The sequence below is a fragment of the Xenopus laevis genome, chromosome 6S, assembly GCF_017654675.1.
Source record: "Xenopus laevis strain J_2021 chromosome 6S, Xenopus_laevis_v10.1, whole genome shotgun sequence".
NCBI lineage: Eukaryota > Metazoa > Chordata > Amphibia > Anura > Pipidae > Xenopus > Xenopus laevis.
The window spans coordinates 134,717,407-134,739,786 of NC_054382.1; the positions used below are offsets into that span (position 1 = coordinate 134,717,407).

General features: G+C 38.9%; 1 protein-coding gene across 4 annotated transcripts; it reads left to right on the top strand.

The window, feature by feature from the left end:
• The first annotated feature begins 318 nt into the window (after nucleotides 1-318).
• Nucleotides 319-22,186, top strand: fucolectinloc100491211.S (fucolectin uncharacterized LOC100491211 S homeolog). 4 transcript variants are annotated; one of them, XM_018268536.2, is made up of 17 exons: nucleotides 319-406; nucleotides 2,333-2,403; nucleotides 4,456-4,732; nucleotides 5,642-5,796; nucleotides 5,948-6,224; nucleotides 7,295-7,449; nucleotides 8,829-9,117; nucleotides 10,196-10,350; nucleotides 10,948-11,236; nucleotides 12,315-12,469; nucleotides 13,067-13,355; nucleotides 14,524-14,678; nucleotides 14,963-15,251; nucleotides 15,489-15,643; nucleotides 18,083-18,371; nucleotides 19,640-19,794; nucleotides 22,010-22,186. In XM_018268536.2, exons 2-17 carry the CDS (start codon nucleotides 2,334-2,336, stop codon nucleotides 22,063-22,065), a joined length of 3,210 nt encoding a protein of 1,069 aa, XP_018124025.2. In that variant the 5' UTR covers nucleotides 319-406; nucleotide 2,333; the 3' UTR covers nucleotides 22,066-22,186.
• The last annotated feature ends 194 nt before the right edge of the window (nucleotides 22,187-22,380 follow it).

Below are 22,380 nucleotides of genomic sequence, written 5' to 3' on the forward strand. Positions count from 1 at the left end.
AAAACCTTTCTCAATTAAGGAGGTCCCCAACACACTCCCAGGCGCTCTTGCAGTTGGGTTTGAAATTGAGCCATACGGGGAGCTCCAACAGGGTTGACATTTTAAAGTTAATGATTGCTTCCAGTTCAAATTTTAGTCTTATACTATAAATCATGGCTGTTTAATGAAGTGATTATAATTGAAGCTGCACATCACTATTATGAGCAACTTGATGTTTTGATGTTGTGTTTGCTGACAGTTACAAAATGTGAAAACCACAAAAGAGGAACATTGCCTTTAAAAAAAGATAGATACGCCAAGGGTGAATCATAAATTTATTAGGGGGGTTATACCAGCACATCATAACAAGTATTTATACCCAGCACTGGGTCCTATCTGAGAGGCAGATACATACTGGACCCGCAAGGTGAGATCTCTGCACTCTTTATTTCTAATTGAAATAATTTATTATTAATCCTAATGTCTATTATTATTGTTATTTATTAGTAGAAAACCTTTGAATTGACTGGAACATATTCCTATAAATGGTGTTTAGTCTTGTCATCATCTTTAATTGTTACTTATTGGTGTCATTTGTGTACTAGAAGAAATAAAAGAAATTAAAAAAAATAATAATGAATGTAAATTGCTTAGAATAGCCCCCTTATCCATCTTATATTAACATATTTTAAAGGATTACTTGTCTTTTCATTAAGTGCATTTTAGGGCTAATTCAGATCAACATTAGGAGAACTGACCGGGACTCTCAGATTCTGTAGGGCCCATAGAGGACCATTATTAAAATAAATACCTAAAAACATTAATCCAACTGTCCATCTGATGAATTTGAAGTCTAATTCATACTGAAATGTACCTTGAATAAGCCAACACAGGGTTTATGGTATCGGTAAAGGATAAGTAAACTTTAAAAATAAGTAAATGTAAAATGAATGAGGGTTCTATTCTAAGCACTTAAATGTAATTTATATTTAGTATATATTTTGTTTTTATTCCAAGATATTAAGGGATACATGTACTGTTAATATGAATGAATTTTGTTACAACAGCGCCACCTGCTGGTCAGTTTCCCACCAGTCTGACCAGCAAGTAGTCAAGGAAGTTGTCAGGAGAAAGAAAGAGGCTGATGTTCTTCTGCTTAGGAATAAAATTAGAAACCTTTCTCACATCTTTCCTAAGCAGAAGAACATCAGCCTCTTTCTTTCTCCTGACAACTTCCTTGACTACTTGCTGGTCAGACTGGTGGGAAACTGACCAGCAGGTGGCGCTGTTGTAACAAAATTCATTCATATTAACAGCACATGTATCCCTTAATATCTTGGAATAAAAACAAAATAAATAATGAAAGAACAATACAAAAGTGCTTGGAATAGCCCCCTCATCCATTATACATTCACTTAATTTAAAGGTTTACTTATCATTTAATTTATTAATGAGTGGTTCACCTTTACGTTAATTTTTAATATGTTATAGAATGGTCAATTCGAAGCAACTTTTACAACGGCCTTTTTTATAGTTTTTGAATTATTTGGATTTTTCTTCTTCTTTCCAGCTTTCAAATGGGGGTCACTGGTTAATGACCATCATTAGTGATGGGCGAATTTGCGCCGTTTCGCTTCGCCGAAAAATTCGCGAATTTCGTGCGAAATTCGCGAAACGGTGAAAAATTCGCGAAACGGCGCCGGCGTCTCGTTTTTGACGTCCGTTTTTTTGAAAAAAAAAATTTTTTGGCGCCGGCAAATTTTTTCGGCAAATTTTCGCGGGCGTTTCACGAATTTATTCGCCTGCCGCGAATCGCGCAAATTCGCCGCGAATTCGCGCCTGGCGAATAAATTCGCCCATCACTAACCATCATCTAAAAAAACAAAACAAATGCTCTGTAAAGCTACAAATGTATTGTTATTGCTACTTTTTATTGCTCATCTTTCTATTCAGGCCTCTCCTATTCATGTTCCAGTATCTTTTCAAATCAATGCATGGTTGCTAGGGGAATTTGGACTTTAGCAACCAGATTGCAGAAATTACAAGCTGGAGAGCTGCTGAATAAAAAGCTAAATAACTCAAAAACCACAAATAATAAAAAATGAAAATCAATTGCAAATTTTATCAGAATATCATTCTCTGCATCATACTAAAAGTTAATTTAAAGGTGAACAACTCCTTTAAGCACCTCTTCTCCAATAAAAACAACCAAACCTGGCCAGTCTTTTTTTTTTTCTCAATTGACATATTTCTGTTGTCTATATTTTTGTACTTCTATAATGTTTTTTTTTTGCATATCAGGGAACAGAACTCTTGATATCCATTCATGACTGCGCTGTTTCTATTTCATTAGGATGACGTGTATCAGGCTTTTGTTGACCTTTGCGCTCATGGGATGGGTTCAGACCATCAGTTGTCTACAAGGTAATGAAGTCTTTTAGGAGGGCACGGACCATCAAAAACATGTTAGCCCCATCTAGGATTTGGAGATATAGGAGACATGAGGACACCACTTTGGTTTAAAAGGCACCTTCAAATGTCAAAAGAATAGATGTGGTGCTTAGTCATATGTTATGCCCAAAAATATATATAAGCAATGAGCTTCCTAGAATAGACATTTTTACTAATTGTTCCTCTATTTATGTTGTATATTTGATTTTATATCCTTGCAAAAATATGTACATGGGTAGAACCAAAATAACTGTAGGAAGGAGAATCGGTGAGAACATCCGCAATATAACTAAAACGAAACAAAGTGTTTCCAGACAATATAAAGAGAGCCACAATAGTGATCCTAAGGGTACAATGTTTTTAGTTCTTGAATAAATACCTGCCAGTTTTAAAGGAGGAGACAGATTAATTAGGCAAAGAGAGACTGTTTGGATTTTTGAACTGAATAGTTTACAACCTCATAGTTTAAACATAGACTTGACAGCTTTTTAACTTTCTTCAACTTTTGTGTTTTTGGGACTTGGGTGTGCCCCTCGTTTGGGGCGTGTGCATGGGGGACCCTTGCCTTATTGTAAAATGGTTTCAAAATAGGTAGGTCCATAGTTTAAGGTAACATTAGGGAGAGCTTATGATTGGCCATATAATTGAATATGCAAATTCTGCCACAAATTGTTCACCATAAGTAAATGAAACCTGAATTTTTCTTTGGTTGGAGTGAGGGTGGGGTTAGTAATTTTCCTTCTGAAGAAGCGTGGCTCTCCATGTGAAACACCTTTAACAATTTTAATTGTACAACGTTCTCAATTTCATGTTATTTTGTCAGTTAGCACACTGTGATATCTTTACCCTTGAGACTCCACTTCAAGTAGCTCAATACCCTGATTCCATCCACAGCAATCAATCCGTAAATCTAATGTATAGATATGGGTACAAATAAGGCCAGAAGTACTGCTGCAAAAAGTGTCTCTATTCACAAACATGACATGTTTCGAGCGTCACCGCTCTTTTTTTTGTGCTAATTTGTACTCATACATATACATTGTATTTACGGATCTTGTGAGTATACCCAGTTACTGGAGCACATTAATTTTTAATAAATATGTCTGCACTATCATATGTTTCTTCTTTTCATGAACATTGTGTGAATACTGGAGGACACCTTTGAGTCAGCACCAGTTTGCATGATGTGTACAAACTTTGAAAATCTGGTGAGTAGGCAATTTACCATCCTTGGTCTAACTTACCTGAAGGGTCTGCAGCACATGACACTTTTTAACCAAGTTTCATGTAATTAACACAGCACAGTGTGTTGCACTTGGCACTTTAATATACAAATTTAAGGGTACTGCACAATAGTATCCGTTTTTGCACTTCCCTACAGAGATTTGTTTTGCAATGTAGTCCAATTGGTTGGATTCATTTGGTTGGAAGTTGACGACTTGACTAAGAAAATTCCAACTGCTATAACACCCACAATGTTACAGTTTAATCACTAAACTTTGCAGGCTTTCACCCATATGTTCTGCTTTGTAGTTCTGGGTGGTATCTTTTTGGTTGGTGGCGTTAGAAGGGTGCCAATCCCTCAATGAAAAAACATCAGGATTATGGTGTTTTGAAAGGTTATTTTGGTTTAATTCCTTTTGACCTTGTTCAGCCCAGGTCCAAAAACTAAAGATGCAAACCACTGAATGTCAGGAGTCCCAAACCTTCACTTACATGGTACTTAGTGTACTGTTCTGCTCCCAAAGAGCCATTGCAAAACTCACAACCCTCTCACTTTTCTTGATCTAATGAAGACAGAACTGTTTTTATACCACTTTTGGGGTTAGTCTGATCCTATGAAATTCTGTGATATTCTGCATTAAGAGATGCCAAGTACAATGCATTCCACTACCTGCTGTGAAAGGGTTGGATATGACATTCCAATGAGCAGCATTATTATTATTTAAAGTGCAGCCACTATCTTACTGTATAACTTTCAGCAGAGACAGCTGTCAGTCTAAAATTGCTTTTCAGTTCCTTTAGATTGGAAGCAGACATACTCAATAGGAAATGAGCAAAGATCCAAATTTAGATCTCGACACGGTACTGGAATTTCCATGGATGACAATAAGGAGATAAACATTTTTGCACACCCATGCACCAACAGGAGTAATGGCAATTCTAGTTGGTGTCACCTCGACCTGAATAAGAGGTTCAAGGTTGAGTCGTTGACCATACTGAACAGAGGGGACTGTTGCTTGGAGTGTCTGATTGGAACCAAGATTCATGTTGGAGATTCAGCAGACAGTAGCAACCCAGTGTGAGTTTTCCTCGTCTTCTTTTACCTTTGTCTCTGTATTGTCTGTGAGTAGGACATAACCTTCCAAAAGCATATATTATTGGGTCAGACCCAATTTCATGGGATAGACATCTATTCAATTCCATATTTTCCAATAGACTTGCGCTGAAGATATGTTTTTTTCATCAATTTAATTTTGATAGTCCAGTTTTAAAACACCAGCTAAAATACTCTTTTTGGGTATCATTAGTGTTCTATGTTGTCTTCATTTATTAATTTATTCAGTGGGAATCTAGGCCTTTGTAAGGTGGCCTAGAATTTGTACATTATTGGTCCTTCAGGTAAAACTCAATTCCAGGAAAGACGCTTCCAGCATGCAGTGAATTGTGGTGAAGAAAAGGCTTAAGTACATGTTTATAGTTGTTTTTAGGGCCCTTTAAGTCTAGTGTGAGGTAAGACAAGACTAAATCTTCCAAATGTTTGTTAGGATACTGGTTATGGCCAACAGATATCTGTCCAGCCTACACAGTTAGATGCAAGTGACAAGAGATAGAAAGGAAATCCATTACCCTGTCTTACTTGGACAAACATGGCTGATCTGCTTCCAATATTCATCTCTCCTATGTATGTCACTATCTATAATCTTTTTGCTTGTATTCCATAGGTGTAGGTTATAAAAACTATGTCTGTTTCAGTTTAAAGAACGACTGAAACTTAATCTGTCTAATCTTTCATTATAAAGAACTTCTGGTACCCACATATCTATCATCTTACAATACATGGCCACCGCTTTTCCACTTCTCCAAAAGCCTTGTGTTAAGTCATTATTGGCCCTAGTCTAGGCATCCATTGCTGAGTTTGTTGTAAATTCAGATTAAAGGTTTCCCTTTATTCTACTGCCATTTACCAGGCCAGATGTTCTTTTTTTAGATGCGGCAACATCACTGACGTCTCACAAACCACAGTCACTCTACCCTGTAAGGGGATGGTGGGTCGGTATGTGAGTGTGAGTATTCCTGAGCAGCTTGAATATACTCAACTCTGCGAAATAGATGTATCTGGAGAAGAAGTTAAGAATCAAAATGGTAGGTGCCAGAAACCCAATATTGGGCAGATTTTCATATTTTTAAAGCAATGAGGTCACAGCAGATCCATTGTCCTGGTCTCAGTCTGTCTGTTTTGTTCCTGGTTCAGAAGGAGCAGTTTATTAATGTCATGTTATTTGAACAATCACAGAAATAAATCTGGCAAGAAGAGGAGAAGTCAAACAGAGCTCAAACTTCCTCCCAAAGACTATTGCTAATAAAGCTGTTGATGGCATTAAAGAGACAAATTACCATGAAAGGCTGTGTACTCACACCAAGCAGGACAATCCAGCATGGTGGCAGCTGGACCTGAAGAAGGGGTACAAGATTGAGAAGGTGGTCATAGTGAACAGAATGGACTGTTGCAGTGAACGCCTGAGAGGAGCTGAGATTCGCATTGGAAAATACCCACAAAACAACAACCCAGTGTGAGTCCCAGATACCTTCTACATGATCTTTCTCTTAACTTTCTTTGCCATAAGGAGAGCCCTACAGAAAAGGTCCCACAAGTTACTTTCTCTGCATATCAGCCTGTATATCTTCTAACTCTAATCTCAATAATTTCTCCAAAACATGCTATTCAATAAAAAAATATATTTTATTCACATCAGTAGTTAAAAAACATGTATAGTAATCCCTCTAACGCCTAACGCGTTTCATGCTTACCCAGCACTTAGTCATAGGCAGAATCTACTCTACTCTCTTTGTTTGAGGTTTCAAATCCTCTCTGAATTTCAGCTTAAATTACTGTCCCCTGTTAGAGATGAGAACCTTAGTTTAGGCGTGTCTCCCAATGCCGGTGCACTGTCTATGGAATAAGGCTATAAAGCTGGGGCATTGGAATTCATTGGACAAGGCCTTAAACGGATGGTTCACCTTTGAATTAACTTTTAGTTATAGAATAACCAATTTTTAGCAACGTTTCAATTCTTTCACAGTTTTTGAAATATTTGCTTTCCTCTTCTGACTCATTCCAGTTTTTAATAGGCAGCCAAAAAACTATTACTTTTTGAGGATACAATTATTGTTACTTTTTATTATTTATCTTTCTATTAAGACCCTCCCCTATTCATAGTTCAATTTCTCATTCAAATCACAGACTGGAAGCTGGAGTAATGTTGACCCTAAAACCACATTGCTGAAACTGTAAACTGCTGAACAAAAAGATAATTTTAAAAACCACTAATAATAAAAAAAACATCACTCTCTACAACATTCTAAAAAATAGTTCAAAAGTGAACAACCCCTCTAAGTAAGGATAGGATTACTATGGACGTTTTGATCCTGGTCCTAAAGATTTACATTTTAAAAAGAGGCACAACATTTTTATAGTGCTACATTCTTTGAACTGAGTGGCAGCCAGAACATTTTGTAGGGAGTGCAACAACACTGGATTTTGGAAAACGCAAATTTGCACTTGGTAATAGACTTCAAACAAATTAATATAATTTTGTGTTCTGTTGTTTAGATTCTGTTTTTTACTCTTTCTAATCTTCAGGTGTGGCACCATCACTGATATCTCCCAAGCCACCATCAATCTGTTCTGCGGGGGGATGGAGGGTCGTTATGTGAGTGTGGTGATTCCTGGGAGGGCAGAATATCTCACACTCTGTGAAGTGGAGGTTTATGGAGAGGAATCTCCAAGGCAGGAAGGTAAGGTCTACTGGAAGTCACTTTGGTTGAATTTGTTGAGTAGATGCCACCCTGGCCCTCAATTTAGTTGACATGAAATGCATTTACAGATGTTCCTACAGATGCTAGGATGGGAATCTATCTAACCAAAGACTCCATAATCCCAAAAATGAACCTGAACCTACAAATCTGAAATAAGAATTAGGGATGCACCAAACACCTTTTATGTTTTGTTTCTGTAATTTGGCCAAATCCTCCACAAAGTGTTAAACCAAATCACAAACCAAATACAACCCCTAATTTATATTCATATTCAAATTAGCTAAATTACAGGGGAAACATTTTTAAAAAGTTTAAAAAAAATAGGCATCCTCAGTCGATCAATGGTCTGAATCTAGTCACAGGATCTGAATCCTGCCAAAAAAAAAGCTCAGATTCATTCAAATCCATGATATCGTGAATCCGAAATATGAATGCCTAATTTTCAGTGGGCTGACAGAGGGACTTAATATTACATAGCACATATAGGGACCTAATTATGATAACCAAAATAGAAAATCTAATAGAAAAAACTATTTTTGGCATGTTTCAGATTAATACCTTCATACCTTTTAAGAATCCTGAGATGCAGTACTTTTTAACAGAACTTTTGAGGAAAAGAAAATCCAAAAAATCCAAAAATTTGATTTCTGGCAAAAATAGAATAAAAATAAATATATAATTTGTTTTAAATGTAAAAGGTGTAGCATACAGTATATTGATCAAGACATGTTTGTGATTAACAACAAAATCTACTACATGTAGTTTTGCTACCCAGTGAGCAATCACAAATATATTGAAATTGGGTGTCAGTCCAAGCACCTAATTGACCCTCTATTCTCCTGCACTCAGCTATTTCTCTTGTTGCTATTGAGATGATGATGATGGTGGTGCTGCTGTTTGGTTTTCAATCCAGCCAATTTGACCAGTAAACAAATGCATGGTTTCCAGGTAGGACAGTTTGTAATGTTATAATATAATATAAGTTTCAGAGATGAACCTGGCAATAAATGGAGAGGCCAGGCAAAGCTCCCTCTACCTCAATGGACCACAATTCGCCCCTGAAAGAGCTACTGATGGCAGCAACGAGACAGATATCTCTACATATCCATGTGCACACACCAATAATGACACTAGACCTTGGTGGCAGCTGGACTTGAAGAAGAGTGTTGGAGTGGGGTTTCCGGGACCCACTGGGGCTGCCATCTGGGGGCCCCCTGCTGTACACCACATACCTTATATGTACTGCTTATGTAACTGGGTTGGCGAGGACCAGGTTCTTGCCAACCCTGGTGATGCCGCAGAACAGGAGATGAAAAACCTAGAAGGGAATATTTTTTAATTTTAATTTCTAATTATAGTTTTAGAAGTGAACCTGGCAAGATCTGGGGAAGCCAAACAAAGCTCAGACTATAACCATGCTTTCGTGTTAACGGCTGGAAGAGCTATCGATGGAATTAAACTGACAGATCTCCATGAGGGTCCATGTACCCACACCAATCAAGATTATCAACCTTGGTGGCAGCTGGACCTGAAAAAACGTTACAAGGTCAAGTCTGTGATTATAGTGAACAGGGGGGATTGTTGCAGTGAGCGACTGAAAGGAGCAGAGATTCGGGTCGGAGATTCATCAGAAAACAACAATCATGTGTGAGTGCCAAGTTCTCTGTTTTTGTAAGGAGAAGTGCTGCTTCTGCTATTCCCTTAATAAACTGCCCCTGGCTAATCTGATAGTTCTGTTCTGCCCCACCTCCCCCTGCTTCAACCTCATTTATTGAAGGTACCCACTCACCACCTTAGCTCTTGTCCCCATTGGATCAGAAGCTGACTGCAGTCTCAGAGCTAAGTTCCAATAGGCCATGGCGCTGCTTACATCTGCACTCAACCAATCACAATGGTTTCCAAACTGTAAAGTGGCTCCATGGGATGCTTGGAACAGTGGCAGGGGACCCTCTGCCTGAAGGTCAGTTAAAGGGCATGTAAAGTGTAAAATAGAATAAGACTAGAAATGCTGTATTTTGTATACTAAATATAAACATGAACTTACTGCACCACAAGCCTAATCAAACAAATGATTTATGAATTCAAACTTGGCTACAGGGGGTCACCATCTTGTAACTTTGTTATACATCTTTGCAAGACCAAGACTGTGCACATGCTCAGTGTGGTCTGGGCTGCTTAGGGATCATCATAAACAAAGCTGCTTGAGTTCTGCATGGCTGGGAAGTAAGGCGGGGGCTCCCCCTGCTGTTCATAAGTATGATTGTTTCCCTGCAGAGCAGTTAGGGACCGTCTGACAATTCCTATCCACAGCAGTAAATGAAGGGAGAATTTCACTGCATACAGTCAGGTTTCTTATAAAAACGGTACACATTTTTGAATTAAAGTATATTGGAGATAGGTTTCTTTTTCATTAAAGAAAGTAAAAAATGGGATTTTATTTTTTTGCCTTTGCATGCCCTTTAAGGTGAGAACTGGGGAGTGTGACCACTTTTTGTACTATATATACCTAAAAAGTTCAGCTTGGGTCAGTTGGGTGATTTGGGTTAAATATGTTTTTGCTATCCTACCATGATACATATAGAATCAGATTCTATATTTGTACCTATTTCATGAATTAAAAGAATGGACCTTTAAGGGGGTTTGAATTGAAAAAAATCAACAACCACTGGCCTATCAGAACTAAACCATGTTGGCATATTAATGAATTTCCTTTCCTTTATGCCAGATGTGGCACCATCAAAGACGTCTCTCAAACAACAAACATCTTGTTCTGCAATGGGATGGAAGGTCGGTATGTGAGTGTGGTTATTCCAGGGCGCAAGGAATATCTCACACTCTGTGAACTTGAAGTCTATGGGGAGGAATCGACTGCTCAAGAAGGTAAGGCACAAGCTTGGAAAGAGCAGTTCTGCACCCTTATATGTCTCTTAAAAGTACATAATACATAGATACTAGTATAAAGAATATAAACATTGATGAGCTAAAGTGAGAAACGGCACCTACACTCAGTAGCCAGAGTGTATTTTATTTCTGGAATAGTCTAAGATATTGTTCTTTCATATTATGGTCAAATTTAATTACGGTACAATTGAGCAAGTAACTATAAGAGATATATAGGGGCAACCACTGACATCCTTGGGTGAATCTTGATGACGATAGTAAGAAAGATGAAAACAGCAGGGCAAGATGGAGAACTCAGAGTAGCTTGCTTAAAGGTGATGCGCAGTGTTGGAGTGGGGTTTCCGGGACCCTCTGGGGCTGCCATCGGGGGGTCCCTGCTGTACACCACATACCTTATATGTACTGCTTACTTAACTTCTTGCAAATGTGATTGCTGGGGGAGCAGCCACAGTTCCCAAAGGAAGAGGAGGTCCTGGTTTGGCGAGGGCCAGGTTCTTGCCAACCCTGGTGATGCAGTAGAACAAGAGATGAAAAACATAGAAGGGAATATTTTTTAATATTCATTTCTAATTATAGTTTTAGAAGTGAACCTGGCAAGATCTGGGGAAGCCAAACAAAGCTCAGACTATAACCATGCTTTCGTGTTAACGGCTGGAAGAGCTATTGATGGAATTAAACTGACAGATCTCCATCAGGGTCCATGTACCCACACCAATCAAGATTATCAACCTTGGTGGCAGCTGGACCTGAAAAAACGTTACAAGGTCAAGTCTGTGATTATAGTGAACAGGGGAGATTGTTGCAGTGAGCGACTGAAAGGAGCAGAGATTCGGGTCGGAGATTCATCAGAAAACAACAATCCTGTGTGAGTGCCAAGTTCTCTGTTTTTGTAAGGAGAAGTGCTGCTTCTGCTATTCCCTTAATAAACTGCCCCTGGCTAATCTGATAGTTCTGTTCTGCCCCACCTCCCCCTGCTTCAACCTCATTTATTGAAGGTACCCACTCACCACCTTAGCTCTTGTCCCCATTGGATCAGAAGCTGACTGCAGTCTCAGAGCTAAGTTCCAATAGGCCATGGCGCTGCTTACATCTGCACTCAACCAATAACAATGGTTTCCAAACTGTAAGTTGGCCCCATGGGATGCTTGGAACAGTGGCAGGGGACCCTCTGCATGAAGGTCAGTTAAAGGGCATGTAAAGTGTAAAATAGAATAAGGCTAGAAATGCTGTATTTTGTATACTAAATATAAACATGAATTTACTGCACCACAAGCCTAATCAAACAAATGATTTATGAATTCAAACTTGGCTACAGGGGGTCACCATCTTGTAACTTTGTTATACATCTTTGCAAGACCAAGACTGTGCACATGCTCAGTGTGGTCTGGGCTGCTTAGGGATCATCATAAACAAAGCTGCTTGAGTTCTGCATGGCTGGGAAGTAAGGTGGGGGCTCCCCCTGCTGTACATAAGTATGATTGTTTCCCTGCAGAGCAGTTAGGGACCGTCTGACAATTCCTATCCACAGCAGTAAATGAAGGGAGAATGTCACTGCATACAGTCAGGTTTCTTATAAAAACGGTACACATTTTTGAATTAAAGTATATTGGAGATAGGTTTCTTTTTCATTAAAGAAATTAAAAATGGGATTTTATTTTTTTTGCCGTTGCATGCCCTTTAAGGTGAGAACTGGGGGGTGTGACCACTTTTTGTACTATATATACCTAAAAAGTTCAGCTTGGGTCAGTTGGGTGATTTGGGTTAAATATGTTTTTGCTATCCTACCATGATACATATAGAAACAGATTCTACATCTGTACCTATTTCATGAATTAAAAGAATGGACCTTTAAGGGGGTTTGAATTGAAAAAAATCAACAACCACTGGCCTATCAGAACTAAACCATGTTGGCATATTAATGAATTGCCTTTCCTTTATGCCAGATGTGGCACCATCAAAGACGTCTCTCAAACAACAAACATCTTGTTCTGCAATGGGATGGAAGGTCGGTATGTGAGTGTGGTTATTCCAGGGCGCAAGGAATATCTCACACTCTGTGAACTTGAAGTCTATGGGGAGGAATCGACTGCTCAAGAAGGTAAGGCACAAGCTTGGAAAGAGCAGTTTTGCACCCTTATATGTCTCTTAAAAGTACATAATACATAGATACTAGTATAAAGAATATAAGCATTGATGAGCTAAAGTGAGAAACGGCACCTACACTCAGTAGCCAGAGTGTATTTTATTTCTGGAATAGTCTAAGATATTGTTCTTTCATATTATGGTCAAATTTAATTACGGTACAATTGAGCAAGTAACTATAAGAGATATATAGGGGCAACCACTGACATCCTTGGGTGAATCTTGATGACGATAGTAAGAAAGATGAAAACAGCAGGGCAAGATGGAGAACTCAGAGTAGCTTGCTTAAAGGTGATGCGCAGTGTTGGAGTGGGGTTTCCGGGACCCACTGGGGCTGCCATCGGGGGGTCCCTGCTGTACACCACATACCTTATATGTACTGCTTACTTAACTTCTTGCAAATGTGATTGCTGGGGGAGCAGCCACAGTTCCCAAAGGAAGAGGAGGTCCTGGGTTGGCGAGGGCCAGCTTCTTGCCAACCCTGGTGATGCAGTAGAACAAGAGATGAAAAACATAGAAGGGAATATTTTTTAATATTCATTTCTAATTATAGTTTTAGAAGTGAACCTGGCAAGATCTGGGGAAGCCAAACAAAGCTCAGACTATAACCATGCTTTTGCGTTAACGGCTGGAAGAGCTATCGATGGAATTAAACTGACAGATCTCCATCAGGGTCCATGTACCCACACCAATCAAGATTATCAACCTTGGTGGCAGCTGGACCTGAAAAAACGTTACAAGGTCAAGTCTGTGATTATAGTGAACAGGGGAGATTGTTGCAGTGAGCGACTGAAAGGAGCAGAGATTCGGGTCGGAGATTCATCAGAAAACAACAATCCTGTGTGAGTGCCAAGTTCTCTGTTTTTGTAAGGAGAAGTGCTGCTTCTGCTATTCCCTTAATAAACTGCCCCTGGCTATTCTGATAGTTCTGTTCTGCCCCACCTCCCCCTGCTTCAACCTCAATTATTGAAGGTACCCACTCACCACCTTAGCTCTTGTCCCCATTGTATCAGAAGCTGACTGCAGTCTCAGAGCTAAGTTCCAATAGGCCATGGCGCTGCTTACATCTGCACTCAACCAATCACAATGGTTTCCAAACTGTAAGTTGGCCCCATGGGATGCTTGGAACAGTGGCAATCTGGGCAGCTAAGTGGCAAATGAGATTCAATGTTGATAAATGTAAAGTCCTGCACCTGGGATGTAACAATATCCACTTATACCCTTAATGGGACTGCACTAGGCAAATCCATAATGGAAAAGGACCTGGGGGTCCAAAGAAGGGAAAATAAGCTGTCAGAGTGAATGGAAAATTTCAGATATGAAGAAAGACTGGTCAAGTTGGGTTTGTTCACGCTAGAGAAGAGTCGCTTAAGGGGTGATATGAAAACTTTGTATAAATATATAAGGAGATCGTATAATAAAAGCTCTAATGATTTATTTACCAGTAGGTCTTTCCAGCTGACACAAGGTCACCCATTCCGATTAGAAGAAAAGAGGTTCCAGCTAAATATTGGGAAGGGGTTTGTTACAGTGAGAGCTGTGAAGATGTGGAATTGTCTCCCTGAATCAGTGGTACAGGCTGATACATTAGATAGGTATAAGGAAGGGTCGGATGCTTTATTCACCAGTAGCTCCTCCCAGCAGACAGGAGGGAGCCAATGAGATTAGAGGAGGGAAAGGGGTGTTACAGGAAGAGCTGGGAAGTGAATCAGGGGCTGATACATTAGATAGGTATAAGAAGGGGTTGGATGGTGTTTAGCAAGTGAGGGAATACAGGGTTATGGGAGATAGCTCATAGTACAAGTTGATCCAGGGACTGGATTGCATCTTGGAGTCAGAAAGGAAATTTTCCCCCTCTGAGGCAAATTGGAGAGTCTTGAAACTGAGTTTTCTTCTGGATCACCTAGCAGTTAGGGAGGTTATAAATAGCTTATTAGCTTATTTATTCTTTTTTCAGCCTTAGTAACTATGTTACGATTTTTTTAATTTATGAATTATCTCATACCCCAGGTGCAGCACCATTACTGATGTCTCCCAAGCCACCATCACTTTGTTCTGTAAGAGGATGGAGGGTCGCTATTTGAGTGTGGTGATTCCCGGGAGAAAGGAATATCTCACACTCTGTGAAGTGGAAGTTTATGGGGAGGAATCTCAGAATCAGGAAGGTAAGGATTGTTAGGTACTGAATTCTTCATTTTATTTCAATAAATGAAGATAATTAGTCATGAAAGACAAGGATCATTGTGAATATAGCAGAAGAAGCTTCAGTATATTGCAGTGCAGTATTGGGGTTTTTTGCAAAAATATTATCCCCAACCAAAGGTGTGGGCTAATAGAGCCCTCACTCCAGTTGGGGGTAACAGTATATATATTTTTTTTAATTGCCATCTGAAAAGCTAGTGAACGTCACCTCCTTTTACCTGGTTTTAATGCAAAATTACAATTAAAGTTGTAGAAATGAATTGGGCGAGATCAGGAGAAGTCCAGCAAAGCTCCAACTTCATGAATGGACCCCAGTTTATTGCAGACAGAGCTGTTGATGGCATCAAAGTGACAGATCTCCATAAAAGCCCCTGTAGCCATACCAATAAGGACAATCCAGCTTGGTGGCGGCTGGACCTGAAGAAGAGGTACAATGTCCAGTCTGTGGTCATAGTGAACAGGATGGATGGACACAGTGATCGTCTGAGAGGAGCCACAATCCGTGTTGGAAATTTTGCAGTTGATGATAACCCAGTGTGAGTCAACTCATTGATTTCTTACTCTGAGGTCCCAAAAAAACAAATGTAAAATGAAATTGTTTTATAAAACAACTTTTATTAAAACATTGTGCATCACTATTTAATGAGTATATGTCCAACACTGGAGTATTTTGAATTTTTTATTCCAGAGATATCTTGTTTGGGTCCTACCACAGGCTAATAACAGGGCCAATAAACATCATTGGAATTAATGTAATTTCTTTTTCCACCCAGATGTGGCACCATCCATGATGTCTCAGAAGCCACCATCACTCTGCCCTGCAATGGGATGGAGGGTCGCTATGTGAGTGTGGTGATTCCTGGAAGGGCAGAATATCTCACACTCTGTGAAGTGGAGGTTTATGGGGAGGAATCTACTACAGAAGATGGTGAGAGCTCTTGACAGAGTCTGTTGGCAAGTTATAAGTTGCTTTATATCAAATGCATTACCTTATAGTTTTCAACACCTTCAGCTGTCAGTTAGTTGCCCAGGCTGTCACATGGCCCAGATCTATATGCAAGCAGTGCCCCAAGTCATTAAATAAAAGTGGCCCCAATACTTGACCCTGCTACACCACACTAAGAATCCTGGTCCAAGTAGAGAATCTTCCATTGAAAACCACCTACATGATCCTGTAGCCCAGGAGTGGCCATACTTTACTAATGCGGGGTCTACTTTTAGTGATGTTGTCCCATTATGATCTACATCTATAAAAGCATTGTTAGCATTCTGTTCCATGGAAAATAATACTTAAATACTGATTTATTAGAAAATGTATATTGTTATATAATTTAACAACTATTTCTAATGTTACCTTAACCCAGTAAATATCTGAATGAAAAGAATGAAACAGGAGGGTGATTTAGACAAGCTGATCGGTGACAAGATCTTGAGATCTACTGATCACCAGTTAAAAGTCTACTGGTAGATCCTAATCTAACTTTTGGGCACCCCTGCTGTAGCTGTAGCCAGTTTCCTTTCCATGTAATATTACCAATCCCAACAGCCCTCAGTTTAGAACTGTTGCATCCCCACGTTCCAGCTAATGTACTTACTTGATGAAGAACGACCTGGGGTCTTTGTGAATAATAAATTTGGTTTTAGCAAGCAATGCCTGCAGCTGCAAGGAACAGCAAGTTATTGTCCTGTATTAAAACAGATACAGACTCACAGGCAGAGAGGGTCATTCTTCTATTTTACACAGTGCGGATACAGTCCCCTCTAGAATATGCTCTGCAGTTTTGACTTCCAGTGCCTAAAAGGGATATTAATAGGGAAAGTACAAAGAGCAACTAAGCTGATAAAGTGAATGGGAGGAAAGGATGGAAAAGTTGGGACTGCTTACACTGGAAATGGGGCATATCAATCCACTGTATGTAGGAACCCATAGGTTTAATATGGCTTAATATGGTTTAATATGGATGTTTAATCCCTACCCTTCCTTATCTCCCTAGTTGCTGGACAGATGCCCATGTATCTAATGGGCATCTAATCTACTTCTTTACATCTAATCTACTTCTTTACATATTTCAAGGCCCAGTAAATTACAACATTACAATATTACAACAATATTACAACAAGGCCCAGTAAAGCCAAGTTGCCCTAGAAGGACCAGTACCCCAGTGATAATTCCCCAACAGGAACCCCATGAATGAGGCTTAAGGAGGCCATAGACTATAACATTTTTCTCTCCCTTACAAACAATTTTGGTGCAATCCAATGAATCAATCAAATTATCTTGAGTTTAGTGTTCACTGAACAATTATGCACCAAATGATTTTTCGTCCAACATCGGTCAGAAAATCGGTCGGCCAAGTTAGAAAATGTTCATCGTTCACAGTGAAATGTGTCCACAGTGAAAATTGTCCAACTGTTTGCAGGGCCAAGCAGGCAGCTAACCAGTTTCCCTGGCTTCAACGAGACAATATCGCTTGAAATGGTCTTTTTAGGTGATGGCAAATCGTATATTTAAAGATCGTTTCAAGATAATCTTAGTCTTACGATAAAAAGGATATCTTTTAAAAATCTTAACATCTATGGCCACCTTTAGTCAGTGACAGATTAGATCATTTCATAGCTCTCTTTAGAAGAGTAAGATAGAGAGGTTAAATAGAACAAGCAGCCTGTGCTCCAACTAGAATTGTAGTAGGGAGTAGCTCTCCCCTAGCCTCTTGAGTGAAGGGACTGGATAGGGAATCAGGTTTGGATCATTCTCCCTAATCATTCCACTGTATGGGATCCAGACCACGTTGGGACAGTTCATCCTACAAGTGTATCTTCAACTATCCAAATTGCTTCCACATGGTGTCACATTTTGCTGTCTCCGCCTGAATGTAGTGGCACTTTAAAATCTTAACTGCCATTTCTGGATTTGTGAGTATAACCATGTGGATCATTTGTCTTGGACAAATGAAAGTTATTTTGTTTGTTTACAAGGAACCACACAATAAACTCTCTGATACTGTACTTTGCTCACCAGCAGGTCCTTCCAGCAGACACAAAGGTTACATTCAGATTACAGGAATTGATTTATACAGTGAGAGGTGTGACGTTGGGGAACTCCTTCTCCATGGCTGCTTTACTGGCAGATACATTAGATAGCTTCAAGAAAAGATTAGGTTCCTTTTTTAGAAAGAGAGAAATAGGCAAAGTATTACTCAAATTATCTTTCATTACAAAGCTGATCCAGGAGCTGGTCCTATCACCATCAACAGCAACTGTCGAGGCTTTAGTTGGGGGTTTTTGTTCCTGATCAGCTGACAATGGTGCAGGTTTCACTTTCACTACAGTATATGAAAAACTGTCGTTCTCTGTTGGTTTATTTTAGCAAATAATTTGGCAAGATCAGAAGGTGTCAGCGTCAACCAAAGCTCAGTTTATCCGCTTGTTCCTCCACCCAATGCTCAAACAGCCGTTGATGGGAATAAAGAGACAAATTATGCTAGACATCCGTGTGCCCACACCAAAGAAGACTTTGCTCCATGGTGGCAGTTGGACCTGAAGAAGAGACACAAGATTGAGACAGTGGTCATAGTGAACAGGATGGACTGTTGCCATAAACGATTGTTGGGAGCTGAGATCCGTGTTGGAGATTCAGCACATAACAACAACCCAGTGTAAGTCTCAAGAATCTCCATTAACTTTCCTCTCCTCCTCCTCTCCTATCTGAGCAGAAAAGTGTAATACAAATGGATAGTGGAACCCAGTAAGTAATTACTCATCTTACTAGATTCCACGGTAGAGTCAATGGCCGCTCTCTTTATGTTGGGGAGGGGAATTGTCACCTTTGAATATTATTACGTTTAGAAGTTCTAGCAAATATCATTGTCCTCTGGAAGTTTCCACTGCTTCCTCCCTCTTACCTGGACTCCACAATCCTTGTCTCTCTTTGGCCATGATGTCCTCTCATGAGTTATTAGTTGCACTTCCTACCCAATGCCAGATTGCTTTTAGGGTAGGGTAGAAGGTGTATTTGGAGACACTTGGAAGGGGAAACATTGATACAGAGACCATATTACACCGTGTAACAATGATTAGATTTATTTCAATCTGTGGATATTTCATAACAAGATATTTAAAGGATAATTAAACCTTTAAAATAAGTGAATGTAAAATGTATGAGGGGGCTATTCTAAGAAATGTTGCAATATATATTCATTATTTATTTTGTTTTTGTTCCAAGATATTAAGGGATACATGTACTTTTAATATGACAACTTCCTTGAATACTTGCTGGTCAGACTGTGGGAAACTGACCAGCAGGTGGCGCTGTTGTAACAAAATTCATTCATATTAACAGCTCATGTATCCCTTAATATCTTTAATATTAATTATTATTAATAAATAATGAATGTACATTTCAAAATTTCTTAGAATAAGCCCCTCACCCATTTTGCATTCACTTACTTTAAAGTTTTACTTATCCTTTATCTTAATCCTACCCTATTTTTTTAGAAATGTTGCTATTGGTTTAAAATCTCTTATTAAATAATTATTCATTTCTAAAATGTTCTGGGTGTTTAAATGTTATTTAGTGGCCCTAAGGAATGATGAACCAAATTACAGAAAGATCAGTAGTATAGCAGTTGATCTTTGAAGTTGCCTAGATATAGGCTTTATTGCTTCCACTTGGGGCATAACAGATTGTTGCTTCTTAAAAAAAAATAATGAAACCAATGTCTAGGCAGGTAAGTCCGAATTTTGTTTCCAAAAGGCCAAATTTTGATTATTGTGCAGTATCTATTGAACTAATAAATATACAGTATACCCTTGGAGACAGAGAGTAGATACATTTAGCAGAAGAACCTCAACTGAGGTCATGTCCTCCTCCAGTGTTAGATATCTGCTGCCTTCTTCCTTATCCATTGAATGTCTTATTCCCCAGATGCGGCACTATTACTGATGTCTCCCAAGCCACCATCACTCAGTTCTGTAATGGGATGGATGGCCGGTATGTGAGTGTGGTTATTCCCGGGAGATCAGAGTTTCTCCAGCTCTGTGAAGTGGAGGTTTATGGGGAGGAATCTATTCATCAGGAGGGTAAGGATTGCTACAAGCCTCAGACAGAATCTCTTCATTTTATTTCAATAAATGTAGATCATTTGCCATTGTGAATGAGGCGGAAGAGATGCTCAGTATCTTTTCATTAAGCTGAGCAATATTTGGGTATATTATGTTCAGAAGCAGTAAAGAAAATGATGTAAATAATGACAGTGATGATATTCATGAGGATAAAAGACCTCAGGCATCTGCCCCAAGTCCCTCACCCTCCTTTCTTACTGATTGACAGCTAATCATAATACAACCCTTGCTAAGGATGGGTGCCTTGTTTTCTGTTTTTTTCATGGACAGTAGGTGGTAGAGTGAGCAGAAAATGTAGTGAGGTATAGTTGAGTCTATATTGTCTATGAAGATTCTCATTTATCCAGGTCATGATATACTGTACTGTATCTAGTAGAATTAAGTCAAAGGCAACTGGACATTTAGAGTTCTTTTCTTCTGGAAAACATTTCACCACTTATCCAAATGGCTTCAACAGTTGAACTGAAGAAACCACTCGGATGAGTGGTGAAACGTTTTCAAGAAAAACTGTAAATGTCCCGTTGCCTTTGCCTTAATTCTACTCGATACACCCAACATATTCCATGTATTTATCTCCAGCAACCTAGTCCAAGAATTTTCCCCACAAACATCAGTCACAGCTTATTTTGTATGACCCCTTACACAACTTCTCGCCAGTGTGTCCACCACTCAGCCAAGCTATCTAATTGCCCTAAACATTTCTACCCCCAACAATGTCAACTTCCACCAACAAAGTCCCTGCAGGTCTACATTCGCCATAGTTCTTCCAACAACCCTCAGGAACAGGAATGTATTGGTCTCCCAACTCAGTCCACACCTTATACATTTCAGGGAACAACTTTTTTGTTTATAGAACTGACTCATGAACCTCAACGTGCCTTGATGCACACCTTATTGTTAAAGTTGTATCAAAAGTGGTTTATTAAGCCCATATACATCAAAAAAGGGCAAAGTTTCGGTCAAGACTTGATAAACGTTGCCCTTTTTTGATGTATATGGGCTTAATAAACCACTTTTGATCATCTGGATTTTTATTTTGCAATTGCTCTACTGACCCTAATGCAAGGGAAGAGTCTTCTGGGTAATAATAAGTTTTTTTTCATTGGATTGGGTTGAGCTCTCCATCATCGCGCAACCTCAAAGTGCCTGACACCGTTGCATCAAGGTCAACGCCAGCCATATGTAATTTCGCCTTCCTATAAACGCTAATGCATTGTTGCAAAATAAGTTTTGCTAATATTTCTGCAGTTATATTGATAAAGTTATAAAAGGGAAGCAAAAGGTGGCAGTTTTGCCCATCACTATTCATAAGGCAAAAATGTGGGTTTAACGTCCCTTTCACTAGTAAATTAATAGTGAGACTAAATAAGAGTGTGTCTTAGTTCTTAGTGGAATCATCAGAACCAACATATCATTTATATAATAATGAGTTCCCTTATTAAAGAATCCAACCACATTGTCATATATCTTAGTACTAAAAAAATGGCAATTTTCTATTTAGTATTATTTAGTAGCACATACTACACATATGGAACCTATTATCCAGAATGCTCGGGACCTGGGGGTTTTCTGGATAATGGATATTTCTGTAATTTGAATATTCATACCTTAAGTCTGCTAGAAAATCGTGTAAAGATTAAATAAACCCAATAGGCTGGTTTTGCTTCCAATAAGGATTAATTATATTTTAGGTTAAAGGACCAGTAACATTAAAAAAAAATTGTTTGTACTTAACGGAAAAAAAACCACCAAGCAGTTTTTACTTTTGATTCATTAAGTCTTTATTAAGAAATTACTTAGCGATTCTCTCCTCTTCAGAAATGGCGACAGGGCGACAATCCATCGTGCGGCTCTCGATTTCTCCTCCCTGCCTTCTATAGGAGATATCCAGTGAGGAGAAATCAAGAGCCACTGTTGCCATTTCTGAAGAGGAGCACAAGAAAAGAATTGGTAAGTAAGTTCTTCATAAAGACTTAACGAATCGAAAGTTAAAACTGCCTTGGTGCCTTGAGACAATTTTTTTTTAAATTTTTCTTTATGTTACTGGTCTTCCAGATAACAGATCCCATACCTGTACTACAAAAAACTATGTACTATGAAAATAGTTTATTCGCTGAAGCAGGGCTTTAAATATTGTCTGTTTTGAGCTTGATTCTTCTTTCTCATCCTGCAGTTCTTCTGGAGAGTTCGGGGGAATCTTCTGGAGCTTTAACAGAAAGTGCATTCTAAGCCTTTCTCTTTCTTTTCAAACATAATTGTAATCAAGGTCAGACTCTTCATAATCATGTGCTCAGATATATACAAAATACTGTGTTGCTATAAAGACATAATAAAAAAAACATGTACTTTGTATTGTGTGTGATTGATGTTTTATATGCAGAGTCTTTGGCAGAAAAGCAACTGCATGGGTCCATGTGTGTATCTGTAGTGCATTGCAGCTGACCTATAAAATAATCCCTTAAAGGATACGTAAACATTTAAAATTAGTATATGTAAAATGGATGAGGGGGTTAGTCTAGGAAATGTTGCAATGTACATTCATTA